Consider the following 14412-nt stretch of genomic DNA (forward strand, 5'->3'; position numbering starts at 1 on the left):
TGGGGTACCTTGGCAGAGCCAAGCAAAGACACTTGTTCCAACAATGGCCTTGAACTATAGGTAGCTGCAAGTTATAGCAGTCCCTCGGTTTTGTAAATTATATTAAGTTTAACCACTAAAGTTATTTTAAACCATGGGTTCAGCACATCCCCATGGCAACTTCCACTTCCACTGAGCTTTTATGGTGACCTGGATTTCAATGGAAGTTGCCTTTCGCTGGTGGAATACTTGGATAGGACAGTGATGTAAACAATGCTTGTCCTCCCTCCAGGGTGGAGTGCCTCTGCTGGTGAAGTTCTCCGCCCCTACATTAGCGATGCTAAATCAAACCCTTGATTTGCAAGTCACATTAAAAACTGCTGAAAAAGGTAAGTCCATCCAGTAATTATCACACATCTTCACTTCTGGATAGTACCAAGATTAGTTTAGAACCAACATTAATTAATAATAACGTATGTATTTTATTATTATTCTGTCATAAAACAAGACTTACCCTGCACCAACTTGGCTACAGACTGTGCTGCTGGTCTTTTTTTATGTATAACAGTGTGGCTGAATTCTTCCTGCATTACCTATAAGCAAAAAGTATCTGTTACAACTGTCTGTGCTGTATCTTGTTTAATAGATTCATAGATTTCAAGGCCAGAAGGTACTATTTGTGATCATCTAGTCCGATCTTCTGTATAACATAGGCCACAGAACTTCCCCAAAATAACTCCTAGAGCAGTGGTTCTCAAGCAGGGGTCCGGGGCCCCCTGGGGGACTGCAAGCAGGTTTCAGGGGGGCCGCCAAGCAAGGCCATTAAACTCAATGGGGCCCAGGGCAGAAAGCCAAAGTCCCACTGCATGAGGCTGAAGCTCGGGGCCCTGAGCCCTGACACCTGGGGTTGAAGCTGAAGCCTGAGCAACTTACCTTCACAGGGGGCTCTTGTGGCATGGGGCCCCAGGCATTGCCCTGCTTGCTACCCCCTAATGCTGGTCCTGGCTTTTATATGCAGAAAACCAGTTGTTGGGGCACAGGTGGGCCGTGGAGTTTTGATAGCATGTTGGGGGGGGGGGGGGAGCTCAGCAAGAAAAAGGTTGAGAACTCCTATCCTAGAGCATATCTTTTAGAAAAACAAGCAATCAATTTAAAAATTGTCAGTGACGGAGAATCCACCATGACCCTGTGTAAGTTGTTCCAATGGTTAATTACTCTGCTGTTAACAAATTTACACCTTATTTCCCATCAGAATTTGTCTCACTTCAACATCCAGCCACTGAATTGAGCTATACCTTTCTCTGCTAGATTGAAGAACCCATTATTAAATGTTTCCCATGACCTTCTCTTTGTTAAGCAAAATAGACAGACTCATGGAGATATATCACTACCAGGCAGGTTTTCTAGTCCTTTGACCATTCTCAGAGCTCTTCTCTGAACCCTCTCCGATTTATCGACATCCTTCTTGAACTGTGGGCACCAGAACTGGACACAGTATTCCATTAGAGGTGCCAAATACAGAGGTAAAATAACCTCTCTACTTCTATTAAAGATTCCTCTGTTTATACATCCAATGATGGCCTTAGACCTTTTGGCCACAGCATCGCACTGGGAACTCAGTATTCAGCTGATTATCCACCACAACCCCCAAATCTTTTTCAAGGTCATTGTTTCCCATCACAGAATTTCCCATGGCGTAAGTCAGGCTATTTCTTTGTTCCTAGATGTATACTTTTACATTTAGCGATATTAAAATGCATACTGTGTGTTTGTGTCCCGCTTACCAGCAATCTAGATTGCTCTGCATCAGTGATATGTCCTCTGCTTTTTTTACCACACCCCCCAATTTTTGTGTCATCTGCAAACTTTATCAGTGACGATTGTGTGTTTTCTTCCAAGTCATTAATAAAAATATTTAACAGGGCCAAGAACCAATCTCTATGGGACTCACCCCACTAGAAACACCCATTTGCTGATGATTCCCCATTTACAATTACATTTTGAAACCTATCAGTTAGCTAGCTTTTAATTCATTTAATGTGTAGTTTTTTAATCAAGATGTCATGCGGTACCAAGTCAAATGCCTTGCAGGAGTCTAAGCATATTATGTCAATACTATTACCTTTATCAACCAAACCTATAGACTAATCAAAAAAGAATAAGGATGCGTCAAAGTGCAGGCAGCAGCACAAGAAACTCACCTCAGGGGGCAAGTAGTTGGTGATGCGCTTCTCCAAGAAGGACTTCTTTAATATGGAATTGATAGATGGTCGATCTCTTGGAGATATTTTAAACAGCTGGGAAATTAAAATCCTCAGGTCATAGGAATACTTTGGAGACACTGGGATAAAATGTCCTCTGCAGATCTTCAGCACCAGCTGGTGTAAACTGTTGCCTTCAAACTGAACAATAAAATATATCAAACAATAATAATTACTGCCATTTGATATAGGAGGTAATGACTGCACACTGCCATTTAAAAATCACTAAGCAAGATCACGGCAGCAAGAAGGGAGGGTACTTGGCACTTTTCTCAGTTCCGTTCCCATGCCAGCCTTTCTGCCCCCTCAATCAATACTGCTCTGTGTGACATCTCCATGGTTTTATAGGCAGAGTGGGAGCTTAGTTTCTGCTGCTTCCACAAAGCTGGTCCTCTCCAGTCACTCTGATCAGCCTCTACTCTACTCTCTATTCCACACAAAGCTCAAGAGCGGAGCACCAATCAAAGGAATGCTCCTGGCTGTAATACGTTGTGTCTAGTTTCTTCTTGCATTAAAATGCTTCCATATCAAATCAAAGTTTTTGGAAAATGTTTCCAAGGACTCTACATTAATTTGGATTTCAAAATCTGCAATAAATTAGATCAATATTTTCAAACTTGGGCATCTAAAGTTAGGCACTTAAAGCCATATTTAAGCACCCAAGTTAAAGTTTGGCTTCCTTTAGTATATCTTCATATGTAAATTCCCACTGCAGTTTCATTTGGACAAGATATTCTTCTTCATTTCCTGACACTTACACAGTGTCGCTGTGCACTGTTAAATAGTAGCCATGTTCCATTCCAAAGACAGATGGATTTTAATGGTGGTTGATTCTTATCCATAAAAGTTAGTAAAATGCCTTGGGATCCTCTAGGAAATAAAAATAGCAGTGCTCTGTGGAAGAATACAGTGTTTGTCTGTGTGTACACTTCACTTTGTTTCAATATGTCCAAAACAGACTTCATGTGAGAAATTAAAGTGAAAGAATTGAGGAACTCCATTAAATTGCAAATGTTTCCTTCCAGCAGCTGTCTTTGAAATACTCTCATTGCAACAATTTTCTGCCCTATTCAATCTTTTTTTGAAATAATATGATATTAGTCAGATTGTGAATATACTTACCGGGTGCTTTAAAGTGCACAGCTCATAGAGGACACAGCCAAGAGACCAAATATCTCTGTGGATGAAAGCCATTCAAATGTCAGGAGAACGCCTCTAACATTTTCATAAGTATAGTACAATCCGCTCACCTCAGCATTCAAACTACTTGAAGATACTTCACCAAAAGTTAATATTAATGTAATTTGTAGAGAAATTTGTGCCAAATCTAACCTGGAAAAGACCGTTACCTTTTCCGTAACTGGTGTTCTTCGAGATGTGTTGCTCATGTCCATTCCACAATAGGTGTGCGTGCTCGCCACGTGCACCAGTGCCGGAAGTTTTTCCCCTAGCAGTACCCGTAGGGGGAGCACCCCTAGCAACGCCTGGAGTGGCGCCTCTATGGCGCGGTATAAGGGGCGCTGCGCGCTCCCCCCACGCTCAGTTCCTTCTTGCCAGACAACTCCGACAGAGGGGAAGGAGGGTGGGATGTGGAATGGACATGAGCAACACATCTCGAAGAACACCAGTTACAGGAAAGGTAACTGTCCTTTCTTCGAGTGATTGCTCATGCGCATTCCACAATAGGTGATTCCAAGCTATATCTGTTGGAGGTGGGTAGGAGTTCACAGTCTCTCGGGACGGAGTACAGCCCTGCCGAACCCGGCGTCCTCCCTGGTTTGGGAGACAATCACATAATTTGAGATGAACGTGTGAACCGAAGACCATGTGGCAGCCCTACAAACGTCCTGAATGGGAACATGGGCTAAAAAGCCGGCTGGCAAGGCCTGACCCTAGTCGAGTGTGCCCTCACAATCAGCAGCGGGGGGACTCCTGCCTGGTCGTAACAGGTACAAATACACGAGGCGATCCAGTTGGAGAGCCACTGAGTGGAGATCAGCCAACCTCTCATGCATTCAGCCGAGGCGATGAACAGCTGCGAGGATTTCCTGAACGGCTTCGTACGTTCCAGGTAAAAGGCCAAAGCCCATCTCAGATCCAGCATGTGGAGGCGCTTCTCACTGCACGCATGGGGCTTGGCACAGAGCACTGGTAGGAAGATGTCCAGACCCATGTGGTAGGTGGAGACCACCTTGGGGAGGAACGAAGGATGCGGTCAGAGCTGGACCTTATCCTTGTGGAACACCGTGTACGGGGGCTCTGAGGTCAGGGCCCTGACCTCCGAGACCCGTCGAGCTGACGTGATCGCCACCAGGAAGGCTACCTTCCACGAGAGCTGCGACCAGGAGCATGTAGCTAGCGGCTCAAACGGGGGACCCGTCAACCAGGCCAGCACCAAGTTCAGGTCCCACTGTGGGACTAAGGGCCTAACATACAGGAAAAGACAATCCAATCCCTTGAGGAATCTGCCAGTCATAGCATGGGAGAATACCATGTGGCCTTGCACCGGTTGGTGAAAGGCTGATATGGCTGCCAAGTGCACCTTGACAGACGAGGGCGCTAGGCCCTGGGCTCTAAGGAGAAGGAGATAGTCTAAAATGAGCTGGATCGGAGCCACCACGGGCGAATCGCCCCAATCTGCTGCCCACTGGGAAAACCGAGACCACTTCGCCAAGTAGGCCTGACGTGTGGAGGGCCATCTGCTTTCCTGGAGGATGCGCTGAACCCCTTCCAAGCACGTCTGTTCCTCCCAGCCTAACCACTGAGCAGCCATGCCGTGAGGTGGAGTGCCGCGAGGTTGGGGTGGAGGAGGCGGCCCTAGTCCTGAGAGAGCAGGTCCGGGCGGGATGGTAATGGCCACGTCGGGGCGACTGCCAGGCTTGTGAGAGTCCAGTACCAATATTGCCTGGGCCGTGCCGGGGCCAGGCAGGAGCACCCGGGCCCTGTCCGTTTTTATCTTCTCCAAGACCTTGCCGATCAGTGGGAATGGGGGGAAGGCATAGAGAAGCTGGCCCAACCAGGACAGGGGGAAGGCATCGGAGATGGCACCCACGTCCAACCCCTCCCTGGAGCAGAAGTGGAGACGCCGGTGGCTCTGCCGTGTCAAGAACAGGTCCACCTGGGGAGTGCCCCACTCTTGGAAAATCCTGTGCACCACCTCTGGGTGTAGTGACCACTCGCGCTGAGAGGAGAAGTCTCGGCTCAGGCGATCCGCCTGCGATTTCCGGGTGCCTGGTAAGTGGTGGGCTTGTAGGCAAATATCGTGGGCTATACAGAAGTCCCATAGCCTGAGGGCTTCCTGGCAGAGGGCAGAGGAGCGGGCCCCATCTTGCCTGTTGATATAAAACATCGAGGCCATGTTGTCCATGAGAACCTGACCACTCTGCCTTCCAACTGTGAGCCACACATGCCAGACGGACCGCCCTGAGCTCCTTGACGTTTATATGCAGGGCAAGGTCCTGCGCGGACCACAGACCTTGGGTCTGAACGTTCCCTACATAGTCTCCCCACCCCAGGTCGTAGACGTCGGACACCAGCTCCACTGATGGGGGCCTGCCCCTGAACGGGACCCCATGGAGCATGTTCCCTGGGGAGGACCACCATTATAGGGAGGCAATCACAGGTTCGGGCACAGTGAGGATGTTGTCCATCCTGTCTCTGGACTGGGAGAACACCAAGGCCAACCAGAGCTAGAGGGTCCTCATCCTGAGTCTGGTGTGGCGAACTACATATGTGCACACCGACATGTGACCCAGGAGTTGGAGGCACTCCCTGGCTGTGGTCACGGGAAACCTTGTGACTGTGTCAATGAGCCCTTTAGGGTCTCAAATCTGTCCAGTGGGAGGGAGACCCTGGCTGATGTCGCGTCCAGGACTGCCCCAATAAACTCTATGCACTGCACTGGGACTAACATGGACTTGGTGTTGTTTACCAACAGGACCAGAGCGGTGCACGTGGACAGGAGGAGTGCCACATGATCCCACACCTGCGACCTGGAGCTGCCCTTGACCAGCCAGTCATCAAGATAGGGGAAGATCTGGACCCCACGATGTCTGAGGTAGGCTGCTACCCCAGACAAGCACTTTGTGAATACCCTGGGAGCAGTGGACAGGCCAAACGGGAGGACTGTAAATAGGTAGTGCTCCTGCCCAACCATGAAACGAAGGAAACGTCTGTGCCCCTCGAATATATGAATCTGGAAGTACGCGTCCTGCAGATCGAGGGCGGCGCACTAGTCTCTGGGATCCAGGGAGGAGATGATGGAGGCCAGAGAGACCATGCGAAACTTGAGCTTTACCATGTACTGGTTCAGGCCTCGCAGGTCCTGGGTGGGCCTGAGCCCCCTTTTGGCCTTCGGGATAAGGAAGTAGCGGGAGTAGAAACCCTTGTGTCTGAACTCCGCTGGCACCACTTCCACCGCTCCTAGGCCAAGGAGTCGCCCCACCTCCTGCTCTAGCAGAGCCTCCTGAGAGGGATCCCCCAGGAGGGATGGAGGGTGGTTGGGTGGGGTAGAGGTAAACTGGAGGATGTAGCCACGGGAGACGGTCAGCCACAACCACTCCGGGAGAAAGCACACAACCGGTTGGAGAAGGGTGGATCCCTGGTATGAACTGGTAAGTCGCCCCCGGGTGTCCCGTCAAAACTGACGTTTTCCCACCTGTCTGCCCTTGGTTGGGGGGCAGACCGGGACTGCCTCTGCGGGCATTTCTTATAGTCCCTGGACTTTTTATACGGGGGCTCATTTTTAGAGTGGGTGGCCTGTGTGGGAGCATGCTGCGGCTTAAACTTGGTCTTAAGTGTTGTGCGGGAATCTTTCAGGCCGTGCAATGTCATGTCCGTCTGTTCCACAAACAGGGCCTTGCCATCGAACAGAAGGTCCTGCAAGGAGTTCTGCGCCTCAATGGACAACCCAGACAGCAAGAGCCACGATGCTCTCCTCATGGATACAGAGGAGGCCATAGACCGTGCAGGCATATCTGCGGTATCCCATGCTGCCTGAAGGGTCGCCCTGACAGCCGCTGTACCCTCCTCCACCAGAGCCTTGAACTCCTTCTTGTCATGCTCCTGGAGGGAGTCCTCGAATTTGGGCAGAGAGCCCCACAAATTGAACTCATACCTCCACAGGACGGCTTGATGGTTTGCCACCCTTAACTGGAAACTTGAGGACGAATAAACCTTTCTCCTGAATAGGTCCTGCCTCCTTGAGTCTATTTTTCTGAGTAGGGGCCAGTTCGCCCTACCTCTCTCTGTGGTTGACCGATTCGACCACCAGGGAATTGGGGGCAGGGTGGGTGTATTCATGCCCTTTGGCAGGCACAAAGTAATTCCGTTCTGCCCTCTTAGAGATGGGGGGCAAGGAAGCCGGGGTTTGCCACAAGGCATTTGAAATCTTTGCCACCCCTTTATGGAGTGGGAGAACCACCCTGCCCGGTGCCAAGGCCGAGAGGACGTTGAAGAGGGAATCCGAGGGTTCCTCTACCTCCTCGTCTTGAAGATTGAGGCTTGATGCCACCCTTTTCAACAGTTCCTGGTGGGCCTTAGAGTCCTCCTGCGGAACAGGTGGAGGAGGGGCCGTAATCGCCTCATCGGGGAGGATGAGGATGGGGGTGCGGTACTCTGCGTACCCACCAGTGCCGGAGGTCCCACCACTTGGTCACCCTCCAGGCGTGGAACCAGAGATGAATGCCCCACCGACTCCTTCCTGGGAGGCTGAGATAGGGAGGCCGATGGTCTCTCCGAGGCCCCAGCCATGGAGCGAGCCACCACCGGGGGCTGTGTCAGGGGGCAGGGGGCCATTGGTATCATGGTGCTGGCCAAGGAGCCTGGTGCCACTGCACCTGCTGTGGCACTGATGGAGCAGGCTGTTCAGCCTGACTAGCCTGTCCCATCAACTGACGACTACAAAGGGAGGCCAGGCTGGCGTACGATCTGCCACTGTCCCGGGACTGGGAGGAGTGGTGGCATCAGGACCAGTGCTGACCACGAGACCGTGATCCTGGCGTGGAGGAGCAGGAGTACCACCGGTAGCAGCTGCTCTGTGAAGGGCTCCGTGACGGGGAGGTGCCGGCGATCAACACCTAGGACTTGGGAGCGGTGCCGCGGCGGGGTCCTGGAGCGAGACTAAGAACGGGAACGGCATTGATGCCTGTACCATGATGGGCTACGATAGCCTCTCGGAGACGAGGACCTCCAGTGCCGTCTGTCCTGGTCTCAACAGGGCACACTCTTCTCACAAGCTCTACGGTCCCTCAATGTGGAGCAGTGCCTGGAACCCCTGCCAGTTGGTACCCAGCCAGACAATCTGGTGGGGGTCGATGGGAACTGGCACAGACTGTGCACGGGGTGGTCGCTGAGTGGCGAATGGCGTCGGGAACATTCCCTAGACTGCAAACGGTACCGATCAGGCAGTGACTGCGGAGATCCAAGCGGTGGCTTGCCTCTGGACCAGGTTGCCAACAGTGGTGGTGCCCCTGGTACCGGCAGAGACCTAACGTCCTGGGCTGCTTGCAGGGCCTCCGGTATGGAGGGCACCCGGATGTCCAGGGAGGTCGGCGCAGAGTGAGCCGGGCTGCTCTGCTCAACCTGAGTAAGAGGCCTGGAGGCCAATGGGGATCAAGAACTGCCCAACATGGGTCTAGTCTCTCCCCCGGTCTTGCTCCGGTGTTTCGGCGAAGAAGACCTCTTCTTAGCCTTTTTGGTGTGTCCCGCAGACGGGGAGCGGTGCCAGCTGGTGGAAGGCACCGAAGGGTCACTGTGCACCGACGCTGTAGTACTCGGTGCCGACTCGGAACGGCGCACCGGAGTCGGGGTCAACACCAACTCCATCAGAATGACTCGGAGCCGAATGTCCCTCTCCTTCTTGGTCCAAGGCTTGAAGGATCTGCAAATCTTGCAGTGATTGCTGAGCTGGTTTTCCCCCGACAGTGTAAACAGTCCACATGCGGATCACTCACTGGCATCGGCTGCCTGCAAGTGTCGCACGACTTAAAGCCCGGGACCGGGGCATGCCCCGACCCGGGCATACTAAACTAACACTAAACTAAACTAAACTAAACTACTTTAACTACAGGTACTACTAACTATGAATGAACAAGAGTTCAAGAGGGAAGCTGCAGCCAAGCTAGAGCAGATCAGTTCCGACTACTTTCACTGGCGGCAAGAAGGAACTGAGGGTGGGGGGAGCGCACAGCACCACTTATATCGTGCCATGGCGGCGCCACTCCAGGGTTCGCTAGGGGCGCTTCCCTACAGGTACTGCTAGGGGAAAAACTTTCGGCACCAGTGCACATGGCGAGCACGAACACCTATTGTGGAGTGCACATGAGCAATCACTCGAAGAAGAATTAATTTTTCTGGTTTCTGAAGTACATAACAGGGTGCCTTTCTTAAAAAAAAATTATTTATACACCATGCACGATGATGGTGCAGTATAAATAATAATTACAATCATACTACTACTTTATTACCTTCAAGTGTCCTGACCAAGAGTAGAACTGATGGGCTAGTGTCAACAGTTTGCACGTGTAGTAGTGTAAAATTGTTTTTGAAGAACATTATTTTGGAGATGCAATAAAGATGGTCAGCATTCACTGCAGTCGTTCTTTTTGCCTATCATGTTTGCCTGCCTGACAGTATAAATATAAACAACTGCCTCTTCATTGTCAGTGGTACTTGTAGCTGTAGTACAGATCCCTGACAGATCCCTTCACTGGATACAGACTGAGCTGATCAGGTTTAGAATCCATGGAGAGTTAGGTGAATCTGGGAATGGAGATCCACACAGAGGCGGTTGCAGAGCTGATCTGTGGCCACACAGCTCTATCCCCAGAGGTAGAGCCCTTTACTCTATATATTTCTCTATATCACATCCAGCATTGTAATAACTGAATACCTTAGACTTTCCCGTCTCATTGTCATAGATGGCAGCCCTGTCACTGGGGTATGATGCCACAAGCAGGGACGTTCCTGCACAGGGAAGGGGTACGCTATCTCTGTCTGATTGACAGCCAAGGAGACTGCAAGGAAGATGAGCAGTCTGAGGAGTCCCCTGAGAGCTTTGAAATTGAGGTATCTGTCTGGAATCAAGGCTCTTCTGGTCTGAAGTCAAGCTTCCCACACAGAATAGGGGTACATAGCCCTCCATAACCCATGACTCTTCAACCCTCAGCACCTAATGTTTTGGTGGCTCTCAGCAAGTCTCTACAAGTCTCAGGCGTATCTGCCTCCTCTGCAGACAACTCTATAAGGGTTACTGAAAACAGGGGCTTTCACTGTCCAGAACTATCAATCTAGCACTGTTCTTTGAAGAATATTTTTAACAATCAATACTTAATCTATTAACATTTTGCAAACTCAAAACTAAAAGGAGCCACATCTCTGTCAGCTACTGCACATTAGACACACAGTGGGATAAAATCACAAAGAGGAAACAAAGGAAAGAATTGATTTTCAACCTGACGGTATTACAAATGTAAGGTAAGAAGATTAAAATATAAGTAGTTGCAAACATGTTTATGAAAATAAAAATGCAGTTGTAATGTTAAGTCATGAGATTATCAAAGCAAATAACTTCCTGTTTTCAGGCACGCATGTTTCATCATATGGTTGGAGAAAGCATCCAAGCAAACATATATTTAGATACATACGTTTTATTGTTATATGGTCGATTCTCACAGATCTCCGGCGATAGATAGTAGGGTGTCCCTACACAGGTCCGAGCGAGCTCCATAGTACTAATGAAAGATAGAAAACAAAAGAAACGTAAGTGATAAACAGTTTATTCTAAAAGTGGGGGAAAGGGCTTGTATGTAACCAGGAAAAGAGCACATAGAGGCTATCATTTCTGCTCAAAAGTATATGAATGCCAATTTAGTACATTAATTTAGATACTGCAGGGACAAAATTAAAACACTCTCCAGCTCTCTGTTAAAATGGTTGTGTAATTCTATAGTGGAGAATGCCTGTGTTCCAATATAAAGCTCAGGAATTCTCTCTCTCTCCTCACCCTATACCAGTGTTTCAATCACCATTCCTGGAGAAATGGTTATCACTAAAGCTACAATTTTGTCATGGATATTTTTAGTAAAAGTCACGAACAGGTCACGGGCAATAAAGAAAAATTCACAGAAGCCCGTGACCTGTCTCTGACTTTTACTAAAAATATCCATGATAAAATGGGAAGTGTCTGGGCAGCTGCAGGATGGCTGGGAACTCTGGGGCCCTCACCACCTGTGTGGGCTCAGAGCTCCAGTTTCCCCTTGCCCCACCGTAGGTGTCAGGGAGCTGTGGGGTATCCCCTGCCTGTGGTGGCCGGGAGTTGCAGGGTACCCCCACTGCCAAGGCAGCTTGGAGCTTGGGGGCCTGCTGCCTCAGGCACCGGGCATATCTCACAGCTCCCTGCCACTGTGGGAGGCAGTGGGACCCTGCAGCTCCTAGCTGCCAGGGCTGAAGTCACAGAGGTCTTTGGACGTCACGGATTCTCTGGCTCCCATGACCTCCATGAAAAAAATCGTAGCTTTAGTTATATTTTAAAAGCAGTCAACTGCACAGCAAGATTTTATGATGCACCAGGTGGTTTTGCAATATATCCATTAAACCACAAAACAATGTTGTCCTAGATGTGAGCATCCCACCCAAACCAGGACTGAAAGGAGGGAGTGCTGTCCTGGGGTTTGCACGTCCTATTTTCTGCTTTGTCACTGACTTGCTGTGTAACCTTGGTCAAATCACCGTACATCTAAATTTTCAAGAGTGGACACTAATTTTGGGGTGCCTTCGTTCTTGGTTGTCAAACTTGAGACATTGACAGCCTCATTTTCAGAAGTGCTGATCACCCACAACTCCCACTGAAAGTTTAGCACCTAGCCTCTCTGTGGCTCTGATTGCCCATTTGTAAAAAAGATGATGAAAATGCTTCTGAGCATCCAGGAGGTTGTGATGCTTAAGTCATTCATATTCGTATAGTAAACGTGTTTGATGAATGGTGTTACTGAACTAGTAAATATTTTTCTTGTAATTTTTCTATTCCATGAAGACTATTAAAATACTGTAGAAAAAGTCTGTACTGATACAAAGCATGAGGTTCACCTCCCATCTATTTTAGGTATTTATGTGGCTCCCGTTACTGTAGTACAGGGGTGAGCAAACTTTTTGGCCCGAGGACCACATCTGGGAATAGAAATTGTATGGCAGTCCATGAATGCTCACAAAATTGGGGTTGGGGTGTGGGGGGGGGTGAGGGCTCTGGTTGGGGCCATGGGCTCCAGGGTGGGGCCAGAAATGAGGAGTTCAGGGTGCAGGGGTGGGCTCCAAGCTGGGGCAGAGGAGTGGGGCTGGGACAGAGGGATTCGGAGGGCGGGAGGGGGATCAGGGCTGGGGCCGGGGTGCAGGAAGGGGGGCAGGCTCCAGCTGCAGATTCTGGGGTGGGGCTGGGGATGAGGGGTTTGGGATGCAGGAGGGTCCTCCAGGCTGGGATCAAGGGGTTTGGAGGGTGGGAGGGGGATCAGGGCTGGGGCAGGGGCGTGGGGAGAGGCTCATGGGTGCAGGCTCCGGGTGGCGCTTACCTCAAGTGGCTCCCGGAAGCAGCGTTATGTCCCTTCTCCGACTCCTACGCAGAGGCGCAGCCAGGCGGCTCTGCACGCTGTCCCATCCGCAGGCACTGCCCCTGCAGCTCCCACTGGCTGTGGATCCTGGCCAATGGGAGCTGAGGAGGCAGTGCTTGGGGCGGGGGCAGCGTGCCGAGCCCCCTAACTGCTCCTACACATAGGAGGGGGGCCATGCCGCTGCTTCTGGGACCCCACATGGAGCAGAACCCGACCCTGCTCCCTGGCTGGAGCACCAGAGTGGGGCCATGCCGCTGCTTCCGGGAGCTGCCCTCGGCCCTGCTCCCCAGTGAGAGCTCGAGGGCCAGATTAAAACAGCTGGCAGGCTGGATCTGGCCCATGGGCTGTAGTTTGTCCACCCCTGCTGTAGTATCTCAACACCTCACAATCTTTAATGTAGTTATCCTCACAACAGCTCTGTGAGATAGGGAAGTGCTATTATCTGCATTTTACAGTTGGGGGACTGAGGCACAGAGATGCTAAGCAATTTGCCCACAGTCACAAAGGAAGTCTGCAGTGGAACAGTGACTTGAACCCAGATCTCCTGAGTTGTAAACCAGTGCCTTAGCCACTGGACCATCCTTCCACCATACAGCCCATATGCCCTTTTAGGTTTACCTTCTTATAAACACCTCTTAAAGAAAATAAAATATGTATCATTCTGGATACATTCTGTGCAGTCTTAGGGCCTCTTCCTGCTCCCATTGAAATCTATGGCAAAAATTCTCATTGATTTCCACAGGGCAGTATCAGACCCTTAGTCCCCTGGACTGCATTAGACACAACCCACTTTCAATCTGCACCTGATCTTTAGGAACAGTGCCATTTTTCAGGGCTGGCATTAGGTACAGGACACAGATTGTATAAAAAAGATGCTTACTTGTTCAACATTCTTGCTATGCCAAAGTCCCCAAGCTTTGCTACCATTCCATTATTGCTAAGGAAAATGTTCTGCAAATAAAGAAGAAACTGGTATGCGTTGTTGAAACATGGAAGAATTTCCTATGTATGCATTTTTGTGACTGGGTAAAATCAAGAACTGTAACTCCCAAGTTTACTACCTGTGCTTTTATGTCTCTGTGTAAAATCTTCCTGTCATGAATATGCTTCAGTCCTAAGGAAATCTGCACAAACCAAGCCAGAATCTATAGTGAAAAACAAAAGGTACAAGACTCTGTAAATCTGCACTGCTGTGATTTCCGATGGAATGTCTTACTGAAAAACATAAAACAAAAACAAAAGCAAAACCTAAAATACACACTGCATATACACAAAAAAGAGGGGAAAATAAACAGAGCTGTTAATATCAACTTGAATGACTGGACTCATTTAATCAATTTTCCAATATTATCAGAAAATAATATGCTGACAAATACATGATCCTACAGTCCTTATTCCAACAAACCTTCCAGTAACTGCAGTGGGAGTTCTGCCTGAGTAAGGAATGTGGACTCAAGCCCAAGGCAGCCTTTTACTTAGGAAGGCGAGAGTTCAAATCTTAGTGCAGATCACATTTGAAAAGGAGTTATATAGTCTCATCCTAATCCTCAGTGTTGGAAACCATTAAACCA

General features: G+C 49.6%; 1 protein-coding gene across 2 annotated transcripts in view; it reads right to left on the reverse strand.

Moving 5' to 3' along the window:
- NEK5 (NIMA related kinase 5) overlaps positions 1 to 14412 on the reverse strand; it is a 48456-nt gene that overhangs the window by 25889 nt on the left and 8155 nt on the right. Inside the window, exons 5-10 of one of the 2 annotated variants that reach the window (XM_054015204.1) lie at positions 13903 to 13986; positions 13722 to 13792; positions 10886 to 10972; positions 3363 to 3417; positions 2181 to 2381; positions 494 to 572 (exon numbers count right to left, since the gene is read on the reverse strand). In XM_054015204.1, coding sequence (XP_053871179.1) covers positions 494 to 572; positions 2181 to 2381; positions 3363 to 3417; positions 10886 to 10972; positions 13722 to 13792; positions 13903 to 13986 — 577 coding nt within the window. Of the gene's footprint in view, positions 1 to 493; positions 573 to 2180; positions 2382 to 3362; positions 3418 to 10885; positions 10973 to 13721; positions 13793 to 13902; positions 13987 to 14412 lie in introns of those variants that run through there. The other variant, XM_054015205.1, reaches the window with a different exon arrangement.

This window comes from Malaclemys terrapin, chromosome 1 (assembly GCF_027887155.1).
Source record: "Malaclemys terrapin pileata isolate rMalTer1 chromosome 1, rMalTer1.hap1, whole genome shotgun sequence".
NCBI classification, from domain to species: domain Eukaryota; kingdom Metazoa; phylum Chordata; order Testudines; family Emydidae; genus Malaclemys; species Malaclemys terrapin.